This window comes from Callithrix jacchus, chromosome 14 (assembly GCF_049354715.1).
Source record: "Callithrix jacchus isolate 240 chromosome 14, calJac240_pri, whole genome shotgun sequence".
NCBI classification, from domain to species: Eukaryota; Metazoa; Chordata; class Mammalia; order Primates; family Cebidae; genus Callithrix; species Callithrix jacchus.
The window spans coordinates 16,648,802-16,671,283 of record NC_133515.1 but is presented as its reverse complement, the minus strand read 5'-3'; the positions used below and the strand labels follow the sequence as shown (position 1 = coordinate 16,671,283).

The following is a 22,482-nucleotide window of genomic DNA, read 5'->3' as shown; positions in this document are numbered from 1 at the left end:
CAGTTTGCCAGTCTGTGTCTTTTGATTGGTGCATTTAGTCCACTTATATTTAGGGTTAATATTATGTGTGAATTTGATACTGCCATTTTGATGCTAGCTGGCTGTTTTGCCCGTTAGTTGATGTAGATTCTTCATTATGTTGATGCTCTTTATCATTTAGTGTGATTTTGGAATGGCTGGTACTGGTTGTTCCTTTCTATGTGTAGTGCCTCTTTTAGGAGCTCTTGTAAAGCAGGCCTGGTGGTGACAAAATCTCTGAGTACTTGCTTGTTCACAAAGGATTTTATTTTTCCTTCACTTACGAAGCTCAGTTTGGCTGGATATGAAATTCTTGGTTGAAAGTTCTTTTCTTTAAGGATGTTGAATATTGGCCCCCACACTATACTGGCTTGTCGAGTTTTTGCCGAGAGATCTGCTGTGAGTCTGATGGGCTTCCCTTTGTGGGTGACCCGACCTTTTTCTCTGGCTGCCCTTAGTATTTTCTCCTTTATTTCAACTTTGTTGAATCTGGCAATTATGTGCCTTGGGGTTGCTCTTCTTGCAGAATATCTTCGTGGTGTTCCCTGTATTTCCTGAATTTGAGAGTTGGCCTGCCTTGCTAGGCGGGGGAAATTTTCCTGGATGATGTCCTGAAGAGTATTTTCCAGGTTGGATTCATTCTCTTCGTCACATTCTGGTACACCTATCAAACCGTCAGGTCTCTTCACATAGTCCCACATTTCTTGGAGACTTTGTTCATTCCTTTTTGGGCTTTTTTCTCTAATCTTGGTTTTCTCTAATCTTGGTTTCTCGTTTTATTTCATTGAGTTGATCTTCGACTTCTGATATTCTTTCTTCTGCTTGGTCAATTCGTCTGTTGAAACTTGTGCATGCTTCATGAAGTTCTTGTATTGTGTTTTTCAGCTCCTTCAATTCATTCATATTCCTCTCTAAGTTATCCATTCTTGTTATCATTTCCTCGAATCTTTTTTAAAATCTTTTTTCAAGGTTCTTAGTTTCTTTGCATTGACTTAGAACATGCTCTTTTAGCTCACAGAAGTTTCTCATTAGCCACCTTCTGAAGTCTAATTCCGTCATTTCATCACAGTCATTCTCCATCCAGCTTTGTTCCCTTGCTAATGAGGAGTTTTGGTCCTTTGTAGGAGGTGAGGCATTCTGGTTTCGGGTGTTTTCCTCCTTTTTGCACTGGTTTCTTCCCATCTTTGTCGATTTATCCACCTGTCGCCTGAGTAGTTGCTGACTTTTCGATTGGGTCTCTGAGTGGATGCCCAGATTGTTGATGATGAGGTCTTTCTGTTACTTGGTTTTCCTTCTACCAGTCTAGCCCCTCTGCTGTATGACTGCTGAGGTCCACTCCAGGCCCTGCTTGTCTGGGGTACACCTGTAGCAGCTGCAGAACGGTGAGTGATGCTACCAGTTTCTTCTGCTATCTTTGTCCCAGAATGGTGCCCGCCTAATGTCAGTCTGATCAGTCCTTTTTGAGGTGACTCTGGATATACAGGGGTCAGGGAGCTGCTTGAGGAGACAGTCTGTACTTTATAGGAGCTCAAGTGCTGAGCTGTTAGCTCCATTGTTCATTCAGGGCTGTTAGGCAGGTGCGTTTAATTCTGCTGCAGCACAACTCTTAGAACCCCTTTTTTCCTCAGATGCTCTGTCTCGGTGGGATTGGAGCTTTCTTTATGAATGTCTGTGGCACTATCCTGCGCAGCTAGGAGGAAGTCTAGTCACTATTTGCCTGCCGAGGCTCCGCCCTGCTGATGTGGTGTGGGCCCTGTTGGTGCGGGCTCTGCCCTGCAGCCGCGGGCTCTGCTGCAGGCTCCACCCTGCTGCCACCAGCTCCGCCCTGCAGCGAAGTCTCTCGGTTATGGCGTGTTGCCTCGGCAACGGCAGGCTGCGTCAGCAATGGGAGTGTACTTCCGTAGGGGCAGATATCCTCAGTAATGGCGAACGCCCCTCCCCCACCGAGCTGCACCATCCTGGGTTCAGCTGTCCTAGCAGTGAAAATCTCCACCCGGAGCATTTCAAGTTGCCCTTTTGTTTGTCCCTGTGGGGGTGAAACCCGCCGAGCCTGCCTGCCTGGCTCCCTGCCTCAGAGCGCCTTTCTTTCTTCTTCTTTTCTTTTTTTTTTTTAAGTTGAATGGAAAACGCTCTCCCAGGTGTTTCGGTCGCCTGCTGTTATAGCACCGGGATCTGTGTGATTTCCCGTGCAGCTAGCCACTGCGCTGGCTCAAACGCCACTTCCCAGGAATCTCCTGGTTTGGCTCACTGTCCAAGTCGCATTTAATCAGATGGATATGCTAATCTGCCCTCCCAAATCTCAGACTGCCGGTTTAGAGGGGCACCCGGGACCGTGTGTTTTGTGCGAATTTTTGGGGAGTGCCTGCGCTGCAGCGCCGGCCTAAGCAGCCGCAACAGCTGAACCAGCTGCACTTGTGTCCCATGTCTTTCCTACACCTGGGACTTTCCCCGTTCTGTGGGCAACAAAGATCCGTCTGGAAATGCGACTTTGACTCACCCTCTGAGCATTAGCTGAGAGCTGCAATCCCGAGTTGTTCTTACTGCGCCATCTTGAAAAGGTCAGTGCATAGTTTTTTAAAGAAAGTGTCAAACTGTTTTCCAGAGTAACTGTACATTTTATATTCCTCTACCTGAGGTCTTCCTGGTTGTCTTCTCTGAACTTGGTCAAATACACACATCACAAATGCAATGTATTGTACTTCAAAAACAACTGAGTTTAAGGATTTTGAAACCAGGACTATTTCTGTGTCATTTTCATAGAATGATTTAGGAAGGATCCACGGAGGCAACTGTCAGGGAGTGAAGCCAAGGAAGCTATCCTGCTGCTGTAGTATCTGGGTGTTAGGAAAAGCTTTCATCAGAGGAAGAAGTCTAACACAGGGTCTGCGAGGTGGGCAAGTTACACAGAGAAAAAATGAAGCCAGGCAAAGTTCATGGCATCACAAGATGGTTAATGACAGCTCATCTCAGTTCCAAATACAAAGTCCCATTTAAATTTCTTTCCAGCCTACCAATGGTCTCTCTTCACCTTTTGTCAACATCATTCCTGGAAGACCCTACCATTCCTGTGAGACCTCCACATTCAATCTCAGTTATAGTTCAAGCCCTAGCTCGAGTCACATTTGCCTTTAATAGCATTTTGCTGAAGCCTCTCTTTGGAAGCCTTTCCTACTAGGTATCATTGATGCTTGTGCCCATTCAGCAGCCCCTGTCTCCACGGGGTGCCGAGTGCAGAAGAGCCTGAGTATAACCCCATCTGAATCTGACCCACAGGGAGAAGACCCACGGGCACAGTGACTGCATCCCTTAAATCAGAAGAATAAATGGAATCTCTTTAAACACCAAGTGCATGATGGGATTTTCTTCTATGGTCTAGTTTTGGTATGATGGAGGGGGGCAGGGCAGAGAGAGTGTAGGGAAGGGTGGGCACTTGTGATGGCAAGAAGAAGGCACAAAGCACACTTCTAAGCAGAAGCAGCAGCACCCTGTTCTGTTTAGTGACCAGATCAGGGGACAGTAACAAAAAAGATAAAGCTCTTTCCAGATTGGAAGAATGAATCATCTTAACTCCAAACATTCTTGTAACCCTTGTGATGGTTCATTTTGTGTGTCAGCTGAGGCCATGGGATGCCCAGATAGCTGGCTGAACATTAGGTCTGGGGGGTATCTGTGAGGATGTTTCTGGAAGAGATGAGCATTTGAATCTGTAGACTGTGAAGAACAGATAGCCCTCCAGAATGTGGGTGCATCATCCAGTCCCTTAGAGGCTTGACTAGAACACAAAGATGGAGGAAGGCCAACAACTTATGTAGAATATCGACCTTCTGCCCTTGGCTCTCCACTTCTCAGGCTTTTGAACTACACCCCCAGCTTTCCAGGGTCTCCAGCTTGCAGAAAGAAGACAGTGGGACTTCTCGACCTCCATCTTCATGTGAGCCAATCCCTTGTAACAAATCTCTTTAAATCTCTACACATCCCATTGGTTCTGTTCTTCTGCAGAACCTTGACTAGTACAACACCCTAAAATACTTAGCCTAAGAGATAAACCAATCTCTGGCTGTCCTTTCACTCCCTTGACTCCATGCTTTGTTCAAATTAAACTTTAGTGCTGTCTTTCCCAAGTCTATTTGTAGAACCTGTACTAAATGTTCCTATACTTAAATCCATCATTTACTTGCCATTTTAAAAAGTGGTTCCTTTCTTCCACTTTGCAAATCATCAGAACCCCTAGTTTATTTTTATAAACTGTGCCAAATTTAAGCATGCCTCTAATTTTAAACAGTAATATGTGCATATTACCCACAGCTATAAATCTAAGGCATGTCATTTGTGAATATACACATATGGCCACCCTTAACAATGCTCTCTTCTATCTTTCATGAATGCGAAACCTGAGGTCCAATCTAGGGCAGGTACTCAGTCTTGATAACACCCCATACAGACATCTCCACCCATTTCTTCAAGGAGCGCTAGTGCATCACCGCTGTGTGTAATGTCATGCCAACCCAACCTCGGGATCAGAGCCACCAGTGCCTCTTTCCAGCATGAGGCATGCCACTTATCCTCAGCATTCGCCAACTGGTTTCAGAGGTGAGGAGTGGGGAAGGCTGGGTGGTCGGTCACATGAAGAGCCTGTGGTCACTCCCAGGGGATCTACACCAGGGTGCCACAGCCTGATTACTACAATGCATGAAAGTTAGACCATCTCCTTTATGGCATATTCTGCTGACAAATAAAGTCACACTGAAATAACACTGCAAAACTGCCAATACCACAGGCAGGGCGATAAGGGAGGGGGGCAAGATCCAGATCAAACTCTAGTAGAACATTCAATGGCCTATGCTTGCAATCATCTAAAATATCTCCAAGAGCCAAAAAACAAGAAAATGACAACTTACCCAACATGTTTAATGTCCCAATCGTATTCGTCTTCAATGTCTTGATAGGATTATACATGTAGTTTGGAGGGGAAGCTGGAGACGCCAGATGGTATATCTGGTCAACTAAAGGAGACAAAACAGAAGCCTATTACTTAAAAGAAAAAAGTGCTAAAAAAAATACTGACCTCCTAGGAATTATGCTGTATAATAAAGTTATTAGTATATCTTTCACTGAAATCAAGTTATCTTATTCTTTATATAAACTAATTTACATTTGTAATTAGAAACATATTAAACAAAAATAGTCTAATTATATGGAAACAAAAACATGTGCTGGGTCAGTCATTTGAGTCTGTTCTCAGGTAATCAGAGTCAATTCAATTACTGAGTTGATTGTTTTCTGAAATATTTGTCCCAGACAAAGAATTCAAATCAGCAGGAAGATGATTTTTTCAGACACAAAATTAAACATGAATTTTTTTTTTTTTTTTTTTTTTAGTCTGTGAGGCAAATATGACTTGAAAGCAAAGACACAAAACTATCGAAGAAAGTAGCCTTTCCTTTTGTTTTTATGCATGCTGTATATAAAAAAAACAGACCCTGCAATGAATGGGGAGGTAGGGAAGGAGGTTTTTAAAGTCATGAATGGCAAAGCAATTCAGATTCCACACAAGCCCTAGCCCCTTCTGCACAAGCATTCACTTTGACGTCACTATCCACAGCCCTCCAGCACTGATCCAGGTCAGGTTAACACCTGCACACAGCACAGAAGTCCTCAGGGACTAACCTCTCATTGTGGAATGGCAGCAACAGACCAATACACAGAAGGAATGCCATCCTTCCAGACGAAGTCCACATCACGCCATTCTACTCTAGCCACAGGTGAGGAAACAGACCCACCATCCACAGGAGAGTAAGGAACAGGGATCTGGAAGCTCTGCTGTCAAAATGAGTCCTCCCTTGCACATGGATGTGTAAGAAGACCTGCAGGGGCCCCTCTGCCAGGCCTTCCGGGCTCCTCCTGACCATCGGACCGCTGCTGTCCTCCCTTTCGCAGTCCTGGGAATGGAAGAGCTGAAGATCAAGCCCTTGAGCCACAGCAGTTCAGTCTGGCGGTTCTCAATCAATCCTGACTTTGCACTAGTCACCCAGTGAGGCAATGCCTGGGTCTCCAATACCCTGAGGCAGGCTGGGAGACACTGAACCTTCATGTATATATAAAATACATATATATATTTTAACATTTAAAAGCCAAGTCTGAAAGCTAATGAGTTAATTTAAAAATAGAACCAATGCGTATGGAAAGAAGAATCTTTTTGTAAAGAGAACTAAGAAAACACAAAATCTTTAAAATTATTGATGGTCTGTCAAGATTCAAGTTCACCAAAGAAATCTGTCCAAGTAAAAGGAAATCCTGTGACTGCTGTTCTCACCCCCACAAGTTATTCTGAGCTGATAAACAGCTAAAAATAAAAGACAAACTAACATTCTACTACACAAACTGTAATTCAACATGATACTTTTAAATATCAGTTCTCACAAAATTCCACAATTCTAAGGCCAAGCTATCTTTTTTATCGTCCAGCTAGGACCAGCATAGACTGGGTCAGTTCCTGAACACCTGCTTCCAGGAACGCAGACCATTAACCCCAGAAACAGGCACTGTGCTGCCTCCTCACACCCACCGTCATTCTGGAGCAGGACCATGCCAAATTCAAAACCAAATGAGGGCCAGGTGCGGTGGGTCATGCCTGTAATCATAGCACTTTGGGAGGCTTAGGCAGGTGGATCACTTGAGGTTAGGAGTTTGAAACCAGCCTGGCCAACATGGCGAAACCCCGTGTCTACTAAAAATATTAAAAAAATAGCTGGGCGTGGTGGCAGTTGCCTATAATTCCAGCTACTTGGGAGGCTGAGCAAGGAGAACCACTTGAACCCGGGAGGTAGAGTTTGCAGTGAGTCAAGACTGCACCATTGCAGGGCAGCCTGAGCAACGAGAGTGAAACTCCATCTCAAACAAACAAAAAAAAAAACAAAACAAATGAGCCTGGCCAGACCTTCGGAATTGAGTATGACACCACAGAGCCCACTCAGGTGTGCTAGACCTGGAGCCTGCTGTCACCTGACTCACACTCACAGGTATTTCTGCTTACACAGACGGGGTCACCCTATGTTCCTGAGAGGGAGTGTAAACAACTCTGTATGGGTTCTGATCTTACAAATCAAATTATTCATCACTGTTTTTCCTCTTGAGGTGACAAGGGATGCAGGGAAAGACAGGAAACTGCATTAAAGGCTAGGAGGGAAAAAGTGTGCCTTGAGAGTACAGGATACCTCCCTGACATCAAACAGACAGCCACTACCATTAACCCGGCACTATTCTATCCTCCTCACTTGCTCCAGTCCTGGCTTTCTTCTTCGAAGCTCAATCCAGAGGAGAGCGGAAGGCTGTCTGTGGGAAACTTCTCCCTGTCCCTGGTCAGAAATAACCCCTTGTCTGCACTGCTAGTCCACCACAGCTCAGCACTGCCCTGTCCAGAGATTCATACATGCCTTTCTCACTAGACGATGAGCTGGCTGAGGACAAGACACAGGCCTTTCCCTTCCTTAAACTCCCCACAGAGTGTGACTCTGTAGGGAGGGGAGGCCCCCTTGGTCACCTCGGGCACCCACAAATAAAGACTCCTGAGCCCACTGCAGGTCTCACACTTCAGGATTTCCAGGAGGGCCTGGAACCCTTCCATTTACAACAAATATCCCTCCATGGTGCTCTGGCCCAGGCCAATTTGGGAACAGGGCTCCACTAAAGTTAGCTGAGAGAAGAGTAAACTGGGGTTTTTCCATCCTCCATGGACAGGTCAGCCCCGCTGCTGCTCCGGAAGGCCGAGGGCTACCCCATTAAACTGTCAAGATGCTCAGTTAAGTAGCGGCACTGCTGCATTCTCCTATTTGAGAGGAACCTGAAAACCCTATGAAAACCAGTTTCCCACCACCACCACCCTCTCCTCTGAGAATGTGTTCTTCCTATAACGTTAACAATAACTCCAGTTCCCATCCTAAAAAAGGGCACTGCATGAGAGTCTTCTGGTTAAATAATCTGGCGAGAAATTCTGAAAGGCAGAGAAAAGGGGAAATTCAGAGCAGGGAGAAATAACTGCAATGAGAGGTGCTAGGTAAACACTAAGTAACATTAGTAACAACCCGCTTTGGAATGTAAATAAAGCAGCAAAGTTAACCCTCACAGCCCAGGACAAAGGCCCTCAGAACATGTCAACTGTGCAGTTCAGTGTACACCAAGAATGAGCTTGACGTTCCAAAATCCAAGCTGAGGTGGGGAGAGGAAGTCAAAGCGGGACAGAAAGGCAGCCCATTAATGGGTGCCCACACAGCCACTCCATGCTGACCTCTAAGAGACCCTGCCACGACCCTTCACATTTACAACATCATGTGCCGGGAGCTCAGCTAGAAAAATAGAAGTCTCAAGAAATGAGGCTAAAAGAGCTCCAATTAATGATGATAAGCATTCCTACCAGAATTCTATGCTGGGAAGAGGCTGGGTAAGGGGACAGCTGCGACTTAATTGGCCCTTCTGTGAATTCTGACTAGAGAAACTCAACCAGTCAAACCACAAATGAACTCCCTTATAGGGTCTTAGGTTGAATTTCACTGTGCTTGAAACCCACATAAATGACACATAAATAGGGAAGAAAAAATATCACCGTAGGACGAGAGCAATTCAGGATAACCCGAAACCACTGTTCAGAATGCATCAGAGAAATCAAGCATTTTCTTCTACCAAAAAGGACAAAGGAGAAATCCACATAAAAACTGACTGCAGCTTCCACTCCTTTGTTGATTTTCTTTTTTAATTTTGTCTTAAGTTTGTGACATAGTCTGTGTCAAGCCTCCTTCTGTACCGCCCCCACGCTCTAAGGAACTGCCAAGGGCCAGTTAAGGATTTACAGTGTGAAACTGAAGACTATGGAAACACTAAAATGCAAAACAATGAGTTAGTTCTTTCTGTGAACTCACTTGATTACTGAGCATATACTAAATTCCCATCATAAAAGACACTTGCAGTAGAATTCTCTTTTGCTACTCTGAGTCAGAGGCCTTGCAGAAATTCTCCCCAACAAGATGTCCCCCTCTGCAATGTGAAGTCCCACAGCATGGCAACAGTATTTAGGATGGAAAACAGGAATGAAGAAGATAAAGAACTTCTCAATGCATAAAGACCAAATTTCTCTCAGCACAAAGAAGCAAAAGAGCAAGGTTTTGCCTTGAGTTCATGTCAAATGTATTTACTTAGGACAAAGGCGGCACAGGCTGGAGACTGGCTCAGCCCCTGGGAGCTGGGGTTGCCTGCCAGTGCTGCTGGCTTCTGACAGAGGGGCTCACCTTCCCTGTGAAGCCACCACAGAGGAAAGCATTTCCAGCATCCTGGGCTGCTCCACAGGCAACCCCCACAGCTCTAAATTAAACAGAGGGCAATCTCTAAAAGATGCCACTGCCATTTTATTTACCTTTGCAATATAAACTGAAAGTTGAGAAAAAAAAATTCTAAATGATACTTCAACAAAAATATTCTAATCAGAGCTGCATGCTTTAAATGTCTATATCAACACTGACTCAATATCCTTGGCAAACACTGTTTCCACCCCACCTCTCTAGGGTGGGTGCCCAGGGTTGACGGCTCGGCTCTCCTGTCTTCCCTCTCCTGGTGCCCCCTGACCCTCCATAGGAACTGAGCATCCAGGTAAAAGGCAGGTAATGGAAAGGGTTCATTGCATCAGTTCCCTCACCTCTAAAATGAGGAAAATAGCTGCCTATCTTGCACCAGTATTGACATAATTAAACTTGCGAACCATAAACAGGGATTAGAATAGCACTGTTAGCTATGGTCACTTTCTTTTATTTTCCTGGACCTCTTCAACAGAGATACCACGAGTTCCCAGTACCGGTCTTCCCATGACACAATGCACATTTCTGCCTTTTCCTGTTCCCCATGGAAATGCTGGTCTCAAGATCCCTGTTTACACAGATGACAGAAAAGTAAATTGGGACAGCATTTCAGGGAAACGCAGGTGCTCTGTAGCAGGACCCTGGGAAAGCCAGTGTCCTATGAAAATGATGACAGAGACACAGATGTGTGGCTTTCTGAAGCATGGTTTACGATGACTCCAAACTGCAATCAACCTAGAGATCCAACAACACTGGACTAAGGAAATGGCAGTATATTCATAAGAAGGCAACTTGCTGACAAGTAATGCTGAGGGGGAAAAAATCCGTATCTTTGCAAAGAGGTCTAGTTAGTATAGTGACAAAACAGAACAGTAAGCTGCCAAAAAAGGTCTCTGTAAGACACAGAAAGATCACCAGCACACAGTAAGTAAGAGAAAATAAGATGAAGGACAATATATAATAAATTATATAAGAAGGGAGAACTATAAATACCTACTTGTATTAGCTGGGTCACATACAGACACTGCAGATAAATACAAATAAAGGATCAACAGCTGTTTCCTGAGGAGACCTGAGAACTGGCAAATGGGAGACTTTATAGTTTTACCTTTTCCATTTTTATGTTTATTATTTATCTATTTATTTTTGAGACAAGGTCTTACTGTTGCCCAGGCTGGAGTGCAGTGTAGTCATGGCTCAGTGCAGTCACAACTCACTGGGCTCAAGTGATCTTCCCACCTCAGCCCCCGGGGTAGCTGAGACTACAGGTGCACACCACCATGCATGGCGAATTTTTGTAGAGACACAGTTTTGCCATGTTGCCAGGCTGGTCTGGAACTCCTGGGCTCAAGCAATCTGCCTGTCTCAGCCTCCTAAGGTACTGGGATTACAGACATGAGCCACCACGCCTGGCCATCTCTTATTTATTTTTAAAATAATGGAACCACATAACCATATTGCCTAGTAAGGATGTTTTTAATTTGAAAAAATAAATCACATTTAGGAAAACAACTGGATGTTAGCTTCAACAGTTTTTTGTTTTTCTTTTTTGAGATGAGGTCTTATTCTGTCACCCAGGCTGGAGTACAATGGCACTATCTTGGCTCACTGCAACGTCTGCTTCCAGGGTTCAAGTGATTTTCATGCCTCAGCCTCCTGAATAGCTGGGACCACAGGTGTGCACAACCACACCCAGCTAACGTTTTGGAGTTTTGGCAGAGACCAGATTTCACCGTGTTGCCCAGCCTGGACTCAAACTCCTAAGATCAACTGATCCGCCCGCCTCAGCCTCCCAAAGGGCTGAGACTATAGGTGTGAGCAACTGTGCCCACCCAACTTCCTCAACAGTTTATAGAAAAATTAAAAATAACTTTCTATTTGCTTTGCAAAATAGTTTTCTACATTTTCTTTAACATGTATGTATTATTTTCTTCATCAGGAAAAAAGCTTGTTTTGAAAAGAGAAAAATATTTTGGGTTCTCTTCCATCTCATTCTTTATCTAATATATAAACAAGAAACCTAATTCTTTCATTTGGTTCAAAGTATTTTTAATCTCTCTTGAGAGTTCTCCTTTGTCCCATATGGTACACAGAAGTTTGTTGCTTTCTCATTAAATATTTTTGTAATTTTCCAGATATCTTTCTGTTACTAATTTCTAGTGTAAGTCCACTCTGGTCTGAGAGGACACTTTATAGGATTGTATTCTTTCAAGTTGGTTGAGGTGTCTTTTGTAGCTCAGAATGTGATCAATCTTGGAGAATATTCCATATGAGCTTAAAAACAAGGTACCTTCTGGCATTGTTGGATGAAGTGGGCATTGTGGGGGCAGAAAGAGTGAAGAGTTGGTGGAGAGCAAGGGGGAAAATATCAAGCACACAGAAGACCTGAGGCTAAGGTTGAGGACTCACTGAAGGAGAAAGTAAAAATCAGGCTTCAAACTATGGAGGCAGAGAAGTATGTCATGCTCTCCCAACATAAATGTCAACCGAGGGAACGCAATACTCCAAGCAAAAGATCAAGCATCAGTCATTTATTGTATGACTTCATTCAGTGTGTGTGGGCATGTGTGTGGGTGTGCATGTTACTTGTATGTGAGTGTGTACGTTCTACACACAGTAACAGAATTGGCGGAAATGGCCTAGAGCAGCTTTGGTATCAAACCTCGCAGTTAAAGAAGATAATTTACTTATTAAAACACCATTTTTACTAAGTTCTGGCTTCTCAGTAGCACTGAAATTGCATAATATAAATGTTTCTTGCCATGTACAAAAAAAGAGAAGAGAGTAATAATATTAATAGGTAGCATTTGGAGAGCACTTAGTGAAATGAGGGCCCAGTACTGTGTTAAGCCCACGTAGTAGTTTTCTATTGCTGCCAATCAAATTTAGAGGCTCAAAAAATAACCATTTGCAATCTGACAGGTCTACAGGACCAGGCACAGTGTGGCTCAGCTGGTTTCAGCTGGTTCTCAGTTCTGCCTGCCCCCAAGGAGAAATGAAGGTGCCAGCAGGGCTGTGTTCCTGTCTTCAGAGGATAATTCAGGATGATGGCAAAATTCAGTTCCCTGAGGCTGCAGGACTGAGGTCACCTTATAGGCTCTCAGCAGGGAGCCGTTCTTAGCTTCCAGAGGCTGCCAACACTCTCGGGCTCATGGCTCCTTCAAAGCCAGCCAGGGTAGGTCAGGTAGGTCGCACATTCTCCAGCTTCCCTTCTGCCTGGTCTTCCCATGATATCTCTTCTATCCAGTCTCTCTACCTGACTCTTTCATTCTCTGTTGCTGCCTTTGACAGCTCAAGTGACTATGTGGGGGCCAACCCAGATAATCCAGGATCATCCGCATTTTAAAGCCAGCTGGTTCATAACCATGATTCCATCAGCAAACTCCTGTCACAGCAGCACTTAGCATCTTTGGTTGAACATTGGGAAGAGGCACCTTGGCAGGGCACTGTGAGAATCCTACCTGCCAGGCCCTGTCACATGCAGGACTTCAGTTAACCCCACAGAGATCCAAGGAGAAAGTCCAAGAGGAGAGTGAGCCCACCGATCTATAATCCACATAGCTTGTTACACTTTATAAAATCACTGTACAAAAGCTACAGCTTCATCCCAAAATGAATCCCAAATATATTACATAATTGAATGTTTAAAAACGAGGCAAAAAACCAACCAACAAAAGAACACCATGGCTGTTTTCTAAATATTAAATTAAGTATTTATCTAATCTTGGAATGGTTAGAGAATAAAGAGAACAGAAGAAATAGCAAAAGGGATATAAACAGATGACACTATGTTATACAATTTCAATCAAACAAAAAGGTAAAAACTAGATTGTGAGAAAAATGCTAAATACAAGCCCAATAGTTAACATTCCTATTACAAAGAACTCATACTAAAAGAATATTTTCAAAATAGATTAACAAACCATTTGTATTTCTCTGATGAATTAACATGTTAATGTCTAACCATATGTAGTAACCAAAGAAATGTACATTGAACCACTGGTTTTCTATAACAAATGAGAAAGATCAAAGTGTTGGCAGACTGGATGCTATTGAGAATCTGCTTCCTGGTTCATGTATGAATCTTCTCGCCATGTCCTCACACAGTGGAAAGGGCAAGTGGGCTCTCTGAGACCTTTTATCAAAACGCTACTCCCATTTGTGAGGGCTCTGTCTCCATGAGCTAATCACCTCCAAAGGCCTCCACCTCCTAACACCATCACCATGGTGTTTGGGATGCCAACATATGAAATTTGCGGGAACACCAATAGACAGACCATAGCAGATGCGTACTACGGGTAGGCTACTTCAATACATCCACGAGGCTCAGTACCAAGGGTGCCATGTAAGGGACAAGACACTATTCACACTGTTATAACCACTCTTTATCACAGAGGCTAGGAGAGCACCTCATACACTGTGAGACATTTCAAAAATAAAACCCAACATAGCATTCAATGTGCTGAGTCAGACAGCTTACCCTTGGGGATCCCACAGCTCTGGAGAGGCCACCTGCAGAGCTCTGAGTGATAAAAAGGTGCAGTTTTCACTCACCCTCGATGTAGAGGGGCTCCACCACGTCATGGTTAATCAGCTCGAAGTTCTCATGTCCAATCCAGTGCTCCACATTTCTCTTCCTGCCCGTGAAGAAATTGTCCACCACCGTCACCTCATGGCCATCCATCATGAGTTTGTCAGTTAGATGGGAGCCCACGAACCCTGCACCTCCGGTTATCTGCGTCCGGACAGCATGTGCAGAACATTCCCAGAAAAAGCACATGAGAACACAGTGAGGACCAGCTCCATGGAGAGACATCTTTGGTGCAGCCACCACTTACAACTCAGGAGCAAGGTGGGGAAGGAAGACAGCAAAGGTTTTAAAGTAGCATCTTGACTCTTACTGCAGATCAAAGAGGCCACACTATCTGTAAATTCCTAAGCAGCCTTACATTTCAAACTATCACTCTGGGAAGAAACAGAAAAATTGCAGTTACAAACTTCAAAATGTCTTCGCTGACAGAAAATTTCCCATTAGTCAAAGGTTCTTGTTTTATAACAAATGGGATGCTGGACATAGCTTCCATGGCTTCAATATTACTGCTGAGAACTTTAAAAATTACTTTATAGAAAAAACGATTAGCAAAATACAGAGATTTAGTGAACTACCAAAAAAAAATTAATATTTAAGTTAGATTCAAAATCCTCATGAAAAATGAGTATCTTTTAAATTGTTTACAAGAAGGAATTAACAAGCAATACATGCTGTTTGTAGACCAAAGCCCTAAATGCATAAGTCCATCGTGTGGTTAATTTATGAGTGGTGATGTGAACACTGCGTGGTGTCCACTCCCACCCACAGAGTGTGGGGAGGCAGCCGTGAGGGGTCTTGACAGGAACTCAGTAATAACAAAACCTAGATCACTGTGAAGGTGAAAATTCAACTGCGCTTGAAAAATACTTTTAAGTTGAACACAAGTATTTTATTCAAAAGAAATGGTGTAACTAGAGGATAAAAGGGAATTTCATCTGGGGGAAGGTTATGGGCAGTGGGAGTGAAAAGAATAGGCTCAGAAAACAGACTGGCCATGTGCAACTCAATTCTCTAGCCTGCTCTCTACTCTGCCTTCTCTTCACCAGAATTCTCTTGTTCATTTCGCCCTTCTGTTTCAAACTGAATTAATGGGAAAACAGCAATCCTTTCTACCTAAAATAAAAAGTACATGAACTCCCGGGTCTATGGTTTTAAAATATGTAATTCTCCATGAAACTTCTATTTAAAATAAATAAAATCTCACACATGATGAACTATTCATCACGGGTGAGAGTAAAGCCACCTGGATTTAGCCAGAATGGTAGCTCACACCTGTAATCCCAGCACTTTGCGGCGGGGGTCCAAGACAGGTGGATCACTTGATATCAGGAGTTCGAGATCAGGAGTTCAAGACAAGTCTGGCTGACATGGTGAAATCCTGTCTCTACTAAAAATACCAAAAATTAGCTGAGCATGATGGTAAACTCCTGTAATCCCCACTACTTGGGAGGCTGAGGCAGGAGAGTCACTTGAACCCAGGAGGTGGAGGTTGCAGTGAGCTAAGATCACACCACTGTACTACAGCCTGGTTGACAGAGTAAGGCTCCATCTCAAAAAAAAAAAAAAAAAAGAAGCCACCTGGATGAAAAAGATCAGGGATAGCAGAGGAGAAGTAAGGGGAGGCTATAACTAAAAATGAAATCTGGGCTGGGTGCAATGGCTTATGCCTATAATCCTAGCACTTTGGGAAGCCAAGGTGGGTGGGTCATTTGAGGCCAGGCATTCGAGATTAGCCTAGGTGACATGGTGAAACTCCGTCTCTACTAAAATTACAAAAATTAGCCAAGTATGGTGGCACACGCCTGTAATCATAGCTACCAGGGTGGCTAAAGCCCAAGAATCACTTGAACCCAGGATGTGGAGGTTATAGTGAGTTGAGATAGCACCACTGCACTCCAGTCTGGGCCACAGAATGAGACTGTATCATAAATATATAAACAGCTTAAGTGCCCCTAACTGAGTAGACCCCCTCTTGGCCAAATAAGACCCCAGAGAAACCTGAAAGTTCAGTTCCCAGCCATGATGGGAAGGGAGATTGGACACACCTCACTATACTTTCTCTTCTGGAGTTCAGACAAAACTGACCAATGTTAATGCTACAACAGAGAACATAAGCAAGACTTAGGGTTGTGTCAGACGGGAGCAAAGTCACATCCCTCTGGGTTGCTCTGACCCACTGTACTGGTGAACCGACTTCCTCGTCATAACTTAAACATTTCTTTCTGCTGACTCCAAAGTTTTAGGCAAAGATTAACTCCTTTAACCAATTACAAAGTAAAAAAAAATCTCTGACCCAGGGAAGTCGAGGCTGCAGTGAGCCACAATTGTGCCATTATGCCTGGGTGACAGAGAAAGAATTTGTCTCAAAATAAATAAAATATAAAATAAAATAAACAAATAATCTCTGAACCTACCTATACCTGTCAGCCCCACTTCAAAACAGCCTTCTTGGGCCAAACCAAGGTGAAAGCCCCATGTATTGCTTAATGCCTCCTTGTAACTTCTGCCTCCCTAAAATGTATAAAACTAAACTGTCATCCGACTGCTTCAGGCACACTCACTCAAAGCTTCTTGGTTTTGTGTTTCCCAGGGCCGCAGTCATACTGGCTCATGATAAACCTCTAAAATATTTTAGGGTTTTGTTTTTCGGTTAACAAAGCCAGCCTCAAGAATAACCATCCCTCAACCACCACCTAAATATGAACATATGCTCTGAGGAAATGCAAATAAAATAGTTAGGACAGGATGGGTGAGAGCAGGCATCCTCATGCTTGATAGCTTTCATTTAGCGTTACCAACAGCACCATGTTCCAAATCCCCTTTGCCTTAGAGATAAGAAACAACACCCAAAGAAGTTCTGTCTTTGACTAAAATCCTCAGAGATCACTAGCTGGGATAGACTAAAGCTACAGTCTTTCTAATTATACATTCTCTACCGCTTGTCAAGTTGTCTAGTTGGTGTTTCGTCTTAAGGGCTCCCACATTCTACCACTATACCTGAAAAATGACTATGAAAAAGGTATTTCCAGAAAAATAATTGAAATTCAAAGTTGACTCACCACTAGAGCTTAACTCACAGGATGAGATTTCATTTTCTCTTCATGTTATTGCATTTTCCCAAGTTTTCCATGATTTTTGCATTTTAAAAAAAACTGCAACTTTTTAAAAGAAATTTAGCCCCTTCGGACTCGGCACAGTAGCTCACACCTGTAATCCCAGCACTTTGGGAAGCCGAGGCTGGTGAATCACGAGGTCAAGAGATTGAGACTATCCTGTCCAACATGGTTAAACCCTGTCTCTACTAAAAATGTAAAAATCAGCTGGGCATGGTGGCACACGCTGGTAGTCCCAGCTACTCAGGAGGCTGAGGCAGGAGAATCGCTTGAACCCGGGAGGCAGAGGTTGCAGTGAGCTGAGATCATGCCACTGCACTCCAGCCTGGCAACAGAGTGAGACTCCGTCTTGGGTGGGGGAAGGGGGCGCGGAATTAACCCCTTTTAATGTAACTATGTACAAACATTTCTGAAAACAAACTGTTCAGTGGCATTCTAACATAATCTCTGTGCTCAAAATACCTGGCAGACAGTTCTGAGATAACAGAGGTGCAGCATATTAAATTATACACAATCACCTCCAACATCTCACGAGACTTAGTACTAATGTAAAATTGTTAGAAGCACCTTGGCTTGACTAGAATGCATTGGAATTGCTTTTCTGTAGTAATTTCTCTCTACCTAAAATACTTAAGATTTATATAACATAGCTGGATGGTTACACAATTTTTTTATCCTAATTAATGTTAGCCCATAAGGCAAGTGTTTCAAGTAGAAACAAATTTGGTGAAAGCTTAGCACTTACAAAGCTTCATCAGGAACATTAATCACCAAACCCAAGGATACTCTTTGAATAACAAAGAGCTAATATTCAAAAGAGAGTAGGAGAAAAAAAGTAAGACCTCTTACACTGAGATGGATTAGAACTTACACAGCTTTTCATGCCTTTCCAGAGTAGGGGTTTATCTCAGGGTGCTTTCTTGCTCACTCTTGTGGGTACCAATAGGCAGCTGAAGTGGTCTAGTTCAAGGTCAGCATTCAAACTCATGATGCTTGGCAAATTAGCAAAAAATGATGTATTTCAAAGCAAGCCTCCTCTTTCTGTTGAAGCTGTCCTAAGGCTTACCAATTACTGAAAAGGCTTTAAGTTATAGCAACAACATGTCAGACTTCACATGCCAAATGCCTTTGAAATGTTTAACCTATGAGATGACAGATGAGGGGGGAAAAACTGAGTCTGTTTGCTGTGGTGATGTGTAAAGCAAAATAAATTCTATAATCCTCAGCACTGACAGGAAGATCATTCCATGTGCACATAATAAAAATCATGGCAAGATTTTGCAGCATTCATGGATCAGTGCTGCTATGCTTTTAATGTGTCTACCAAAAGCATGTTTTGGTAACTTAACCCCCAATGCAACAGTGTTAAAAGGGGTGATTAGGTCATGAGGTGAAGTAAATGGATTAATGCCATTATCAGAGGAGTGAGTTTGCTACTGTGGGAGTAGGTTCCACATAGAAGCATGAGTTCAGTCCCTTTGGTCTCTCTCTGGCCCTCTCTTTACCCAGCTACTATGTGACATAGACATAGGAAAAAGACCCTCACCAGACCACAACCACTTGATCTTCGACTCCCCAGCCTCCAGAAACATGAGCCAATAAATTTATTATAAATTACCCAGTCTTAGATACTCTGTCACAGCAGCACAAAAAGGACGAGAACAGAAAAAGGGGACCAGAGAAATGGGTTGCTGCTTATACAAATACCTGAAAATGTGGAAAAAGCTTTGGAACTAGGTAACGAGTAGAGGCTGGAAAAAGCCTAGACTTCTGTGAATGGAGTGTTAAAGAGACAGTGGTGAGGGCTCAGAGAAGAGCTGTAGGGAAAGTCTTGAACTTCTTAGAGATTACCTGCAATATGACAGTGATCAGAAAACTGAAAGGCCATTCTGATGAGGTCTTAGACGGAAATAAGGAACACATCACTGGAAACTATAGTAAAGGCTATCGTTATTACAAAGTGGCAAAGAAACTTGCCTGAAATGTGTCTTGTGTCCCCTGGCTTTATAAACGCAAAATTAACAAGCCATAAGCTAAGATATCGGGTGGAAGAAATTTCTAAGCAAAGTATTAAAAGAACTGCATGGCTTCTTTTAACTACATAGAGTAAAATAAGAGAAGAGAAAAATGATTTAAAGGCAGACTGTATAACTAAAAGGGAAACAGAACAAAAAAAATTTTTTTAATCCCCAGCCTTGCCATGTAAAGAATGAAAAAGTGCACGAGAGTACAGACAACTGATCCTTTGATACACAGATTAGCATGGATAGAAGGAAGTCAAGTTCTGTCATGGGAGAATCACCCTAAAGGCATTTCAGAAATCCTCCAGGCAAGTGGGGACCTTGAGGCCAAGGTTTCCAGAGAGGTGTTCGAGGTCAGCATTCATTGACCTGTGCTGCTACAAGTCTCTGCTCCCCGTAGCACTCCTCAGTCACCACAGCTGTGGCCCCAACCAGTCCAGGCACAGCTCAAGCTACCACTCCAGAAGATACAGGCTGTAAACCTTGGTGGCGTGCACGTGGTGCTCTAATTCTGCAAGTGTGCAGAATGCAAGAGCCATGAGAACACAGCTTCTTCCACCTAGATTTCAAAGGATGTCACGAATAGCCCAGGAGTGGGTGGGAGGTGACAGGGGGTAGGCAGACTCATTGCAGTGATACAGCTGCCACCAAGACTCCAGAACTGTAAAGTTACCAGCATGTAACACCAGCATGGGGAAGCTACAGGCACAGAACCCCAACTTGTGAAAGCTGCCAGGTGGACTAAGCCCAGCAAAGCCACAAGCTGGGGGTTCCCCAAGTCTTTGGAGGTCCAACCCCCACCCCAGTGTAACCAGGACTCGGGCCACGGAGTCAAGATTATCGGGAGTATTACAATTTGGTCTTGTTTGCCCTGTTGAGTTTTGGGCTTACTTGAGACCAGTTACCCTGTTCTTTCCTATTTCTCTCATTTGGAATGGGAATGTTTATCCTATGCCTCTTCCACCATTGTATTTCACAAGTAGATAACTTCTTTTGATTTCACAGGCTCAAAGCTGGAGGGAAATTTGCCTTAAAATGAATCATGCCTTGAATTTTACCCAAATGATGTTTAGATGAGACTTTGGACTTTCGCACTGGTGCTGGAACAAGTTAAAATGCTGGGTTATTGAGATGAAGTAAATGTATTTTGCATGTGAAAAGGACATAAATTTGACAGACCACAGCCAGAATGCTCTCTGGGTTTGAATGTGTCCCCCAAAAAATCACGTGCTGGAAATTTAATTCCCAACAGCATTGGGAGGTGAGGCCTAATGAGAAGTTATTAGGCTATGAGCGCCCACCCTCATGAATGAATTTATGTGATTATCGTGGCAGTGGGTTATGTGTAAAAGGATGAGTTGATTCTCTTTGTCTCTCTCATCCTCTCTCTGCCCTTCTGCCACGGGATGATGCAGCAAGAAGGCCCCTTGATATTGGTCCTGCCAGCCTGCAAACTGTAAGCCAGTGGTAAATTTTTACAGCAGCACAAAACAAACCTAGAAAAGTGGACTATAAGATTTGTGTTCAAGCTGACAACACGACAATAAAAGATTAGAACAATTAACTATATTTTTCCAAATATATTTCCAAATTCATACTCAAATGCAAATACCTTTTTGATGCAATAGTAATAACCTCAAAAGAGGAACATAGAAGAATTAACAGACTTCAGAGACTGCTCACAGCAAGAGTTACATAAGCCATCTCAAAAAGGCAAGAGACTTCTATAACCTCCAGAAGAACAGAGAGATTATATGGAGCAACAGTCTAATATCAATTCAGGGCTGACAGTAATGTTTTAGGGATTCAGTCCTACCGCCTAGGTGATGGGTAAAAGAACAAAGCAACCTGTGTACTAGTCATTTCAACATCAAGGTCATATGTAAAACATTTCTTGTTGAATTGCAGTGTAAAGTGTTCCGCAGACCTGTTGCCCAAGGAAACAACCATAAACGGTCTGAATTGTTTTTGTAAATAACCATTAAAAGTCTCTGGAAATTGTGCTAAGCATGTACAGCAAATGAAGTAGCATGTATTCAAGAAAATGTAAAATTCACCTTGGGAGGCCAAGGCGGGCAGATAACCTGAGGTCAGGAGTTTGAGACCAGCCTGGCCAACATGGTGAAACCCCATCTCTACTAAAAATACAAAAATTAGCTGGGCATGGTGGCACACGCCTATAATCACAGCTACTTGGGAGGTTGAAGCAGGAGAATCACTTTAACCTGGGAGGTGGAGATCACAGTGAACCAAGAACATGCCACTGAACTCCAGCCTATGTGATGAAGTGAGACTCTTTCTCAAAAAAACAAAATAAAATATAAAATTGAGTAAGAAAAGCAAGATTCTGCAACACTTTAGTCCATTCCCCACAGTTTAGAGTGGAGAATGTGCTGGGTGTGGCCAATAAAATGAGAACCCCAGTCAAAAGATATGGTCTCTCACCAGAAGGGCCATTTGGCAGTACTTCCCAGACAGGGAAGGCTGATAATAATAGGATTCCAATCACTGTTGCCCCATTTTGCTTACAGGGGAGAAGTTCCATGCCAAGAGAATCAAGGAAAAAAACCAGGAGCTACAGCACCCTGATTATAAAATAGAGCTGTTGCTCCCACCCCAGCTCCAGCGCAGGGGCTCAGAGGTTTTCCTGGGGGAAAGAGGTACTGAAAACAGCGCACTCAAATGCTCTTCCTAAAAGAGCTGACTTTATTTAAAAGAGAAAGTGGGAAAGTTCAAGCATAAGGCTGTTCTCAAGAACAATGGAGATGTAGATGGTAAGCAATAAATAGAAGGCAGCAGATCTATGAGAATAGAAAGCGAAATCCGAGGCCAGCTTGTCTAACAGAGAGAACCAGAGAGGACACTTAAGAAACCTTCTGGCATCAGAACAAATCTCAAAGACTGGTCTCAAAATCTGCCTCTGCCAAGGGGACAGAGTTTAACTGGGTCAGAGTTTAATTGAAGAGTAATTTAAAACCCACAACACTGATAAAAAATAAAGCAATTAGCCAGCAACCACTGCAGCCTAACAGCTGGGTGAGATACTGCACAGGCTTAACAGAGAAATCGGGGAAAGAGACTGTCAACCCAAGCCTGTTAGAAGCACCATGATCCTAGGGGATGTGGCCAACGCTACATCCTTCTGAAAAACAACAGTTAAAGGTTCACGCTGCAGTGGCAGGGGAGGGAATAGGAAACACTTTACTAAAGTAGACCAGACAAGTCACTAAATAAGTAAATAAGCAAATAAAAGAAAAACAAGTTGGGGAAGGTGGGGGTTGGGATGAGGGCATAATATCCAGAAGTGCTACAATATACTACCTAAAATGCCCAGATTTCTACAGTAAATTACAAGACATCCAAAGAAACAGAAATGTGTGACCCACAAAAAGAAAACA

At 43.3% G+C, this 22,482-nt stretch overlaps 1 protein-coding gene across 6 annotated transcripts in view; it reads right to left on the bottom strand.

Annotated features, from left to right (window-relative positions):
* Positions 1 to 22,482, bottom strand: part of LOC100409061 (UDP-glucuronic acid decarboxylase 1) — a 101,420-nt gene that overhangs the window by 37,435 nt on the left and 41,503 nt on the right. For all 6 annotated transcript variants that reach the window (XM_078348401.1, XM_054244671.2, XM_054244672.2 and 3 more), the window contains 2 exons: positions 13,914 to 14,094; positions 4,917 to 5,021 (listed from right to left, as the gene is read on the bottom strand). In XM_078348401.1, coding sequence (XP_078204527.1) covers positions 4,917 to 5,021; positions 13,914 to 14,094 — 286 coding nt within the window. The remainder of the gene's footprint in view (positions 1 to 4,916; positions 5,022 to 13,913; positions 14,095 to 22,482) is intronic.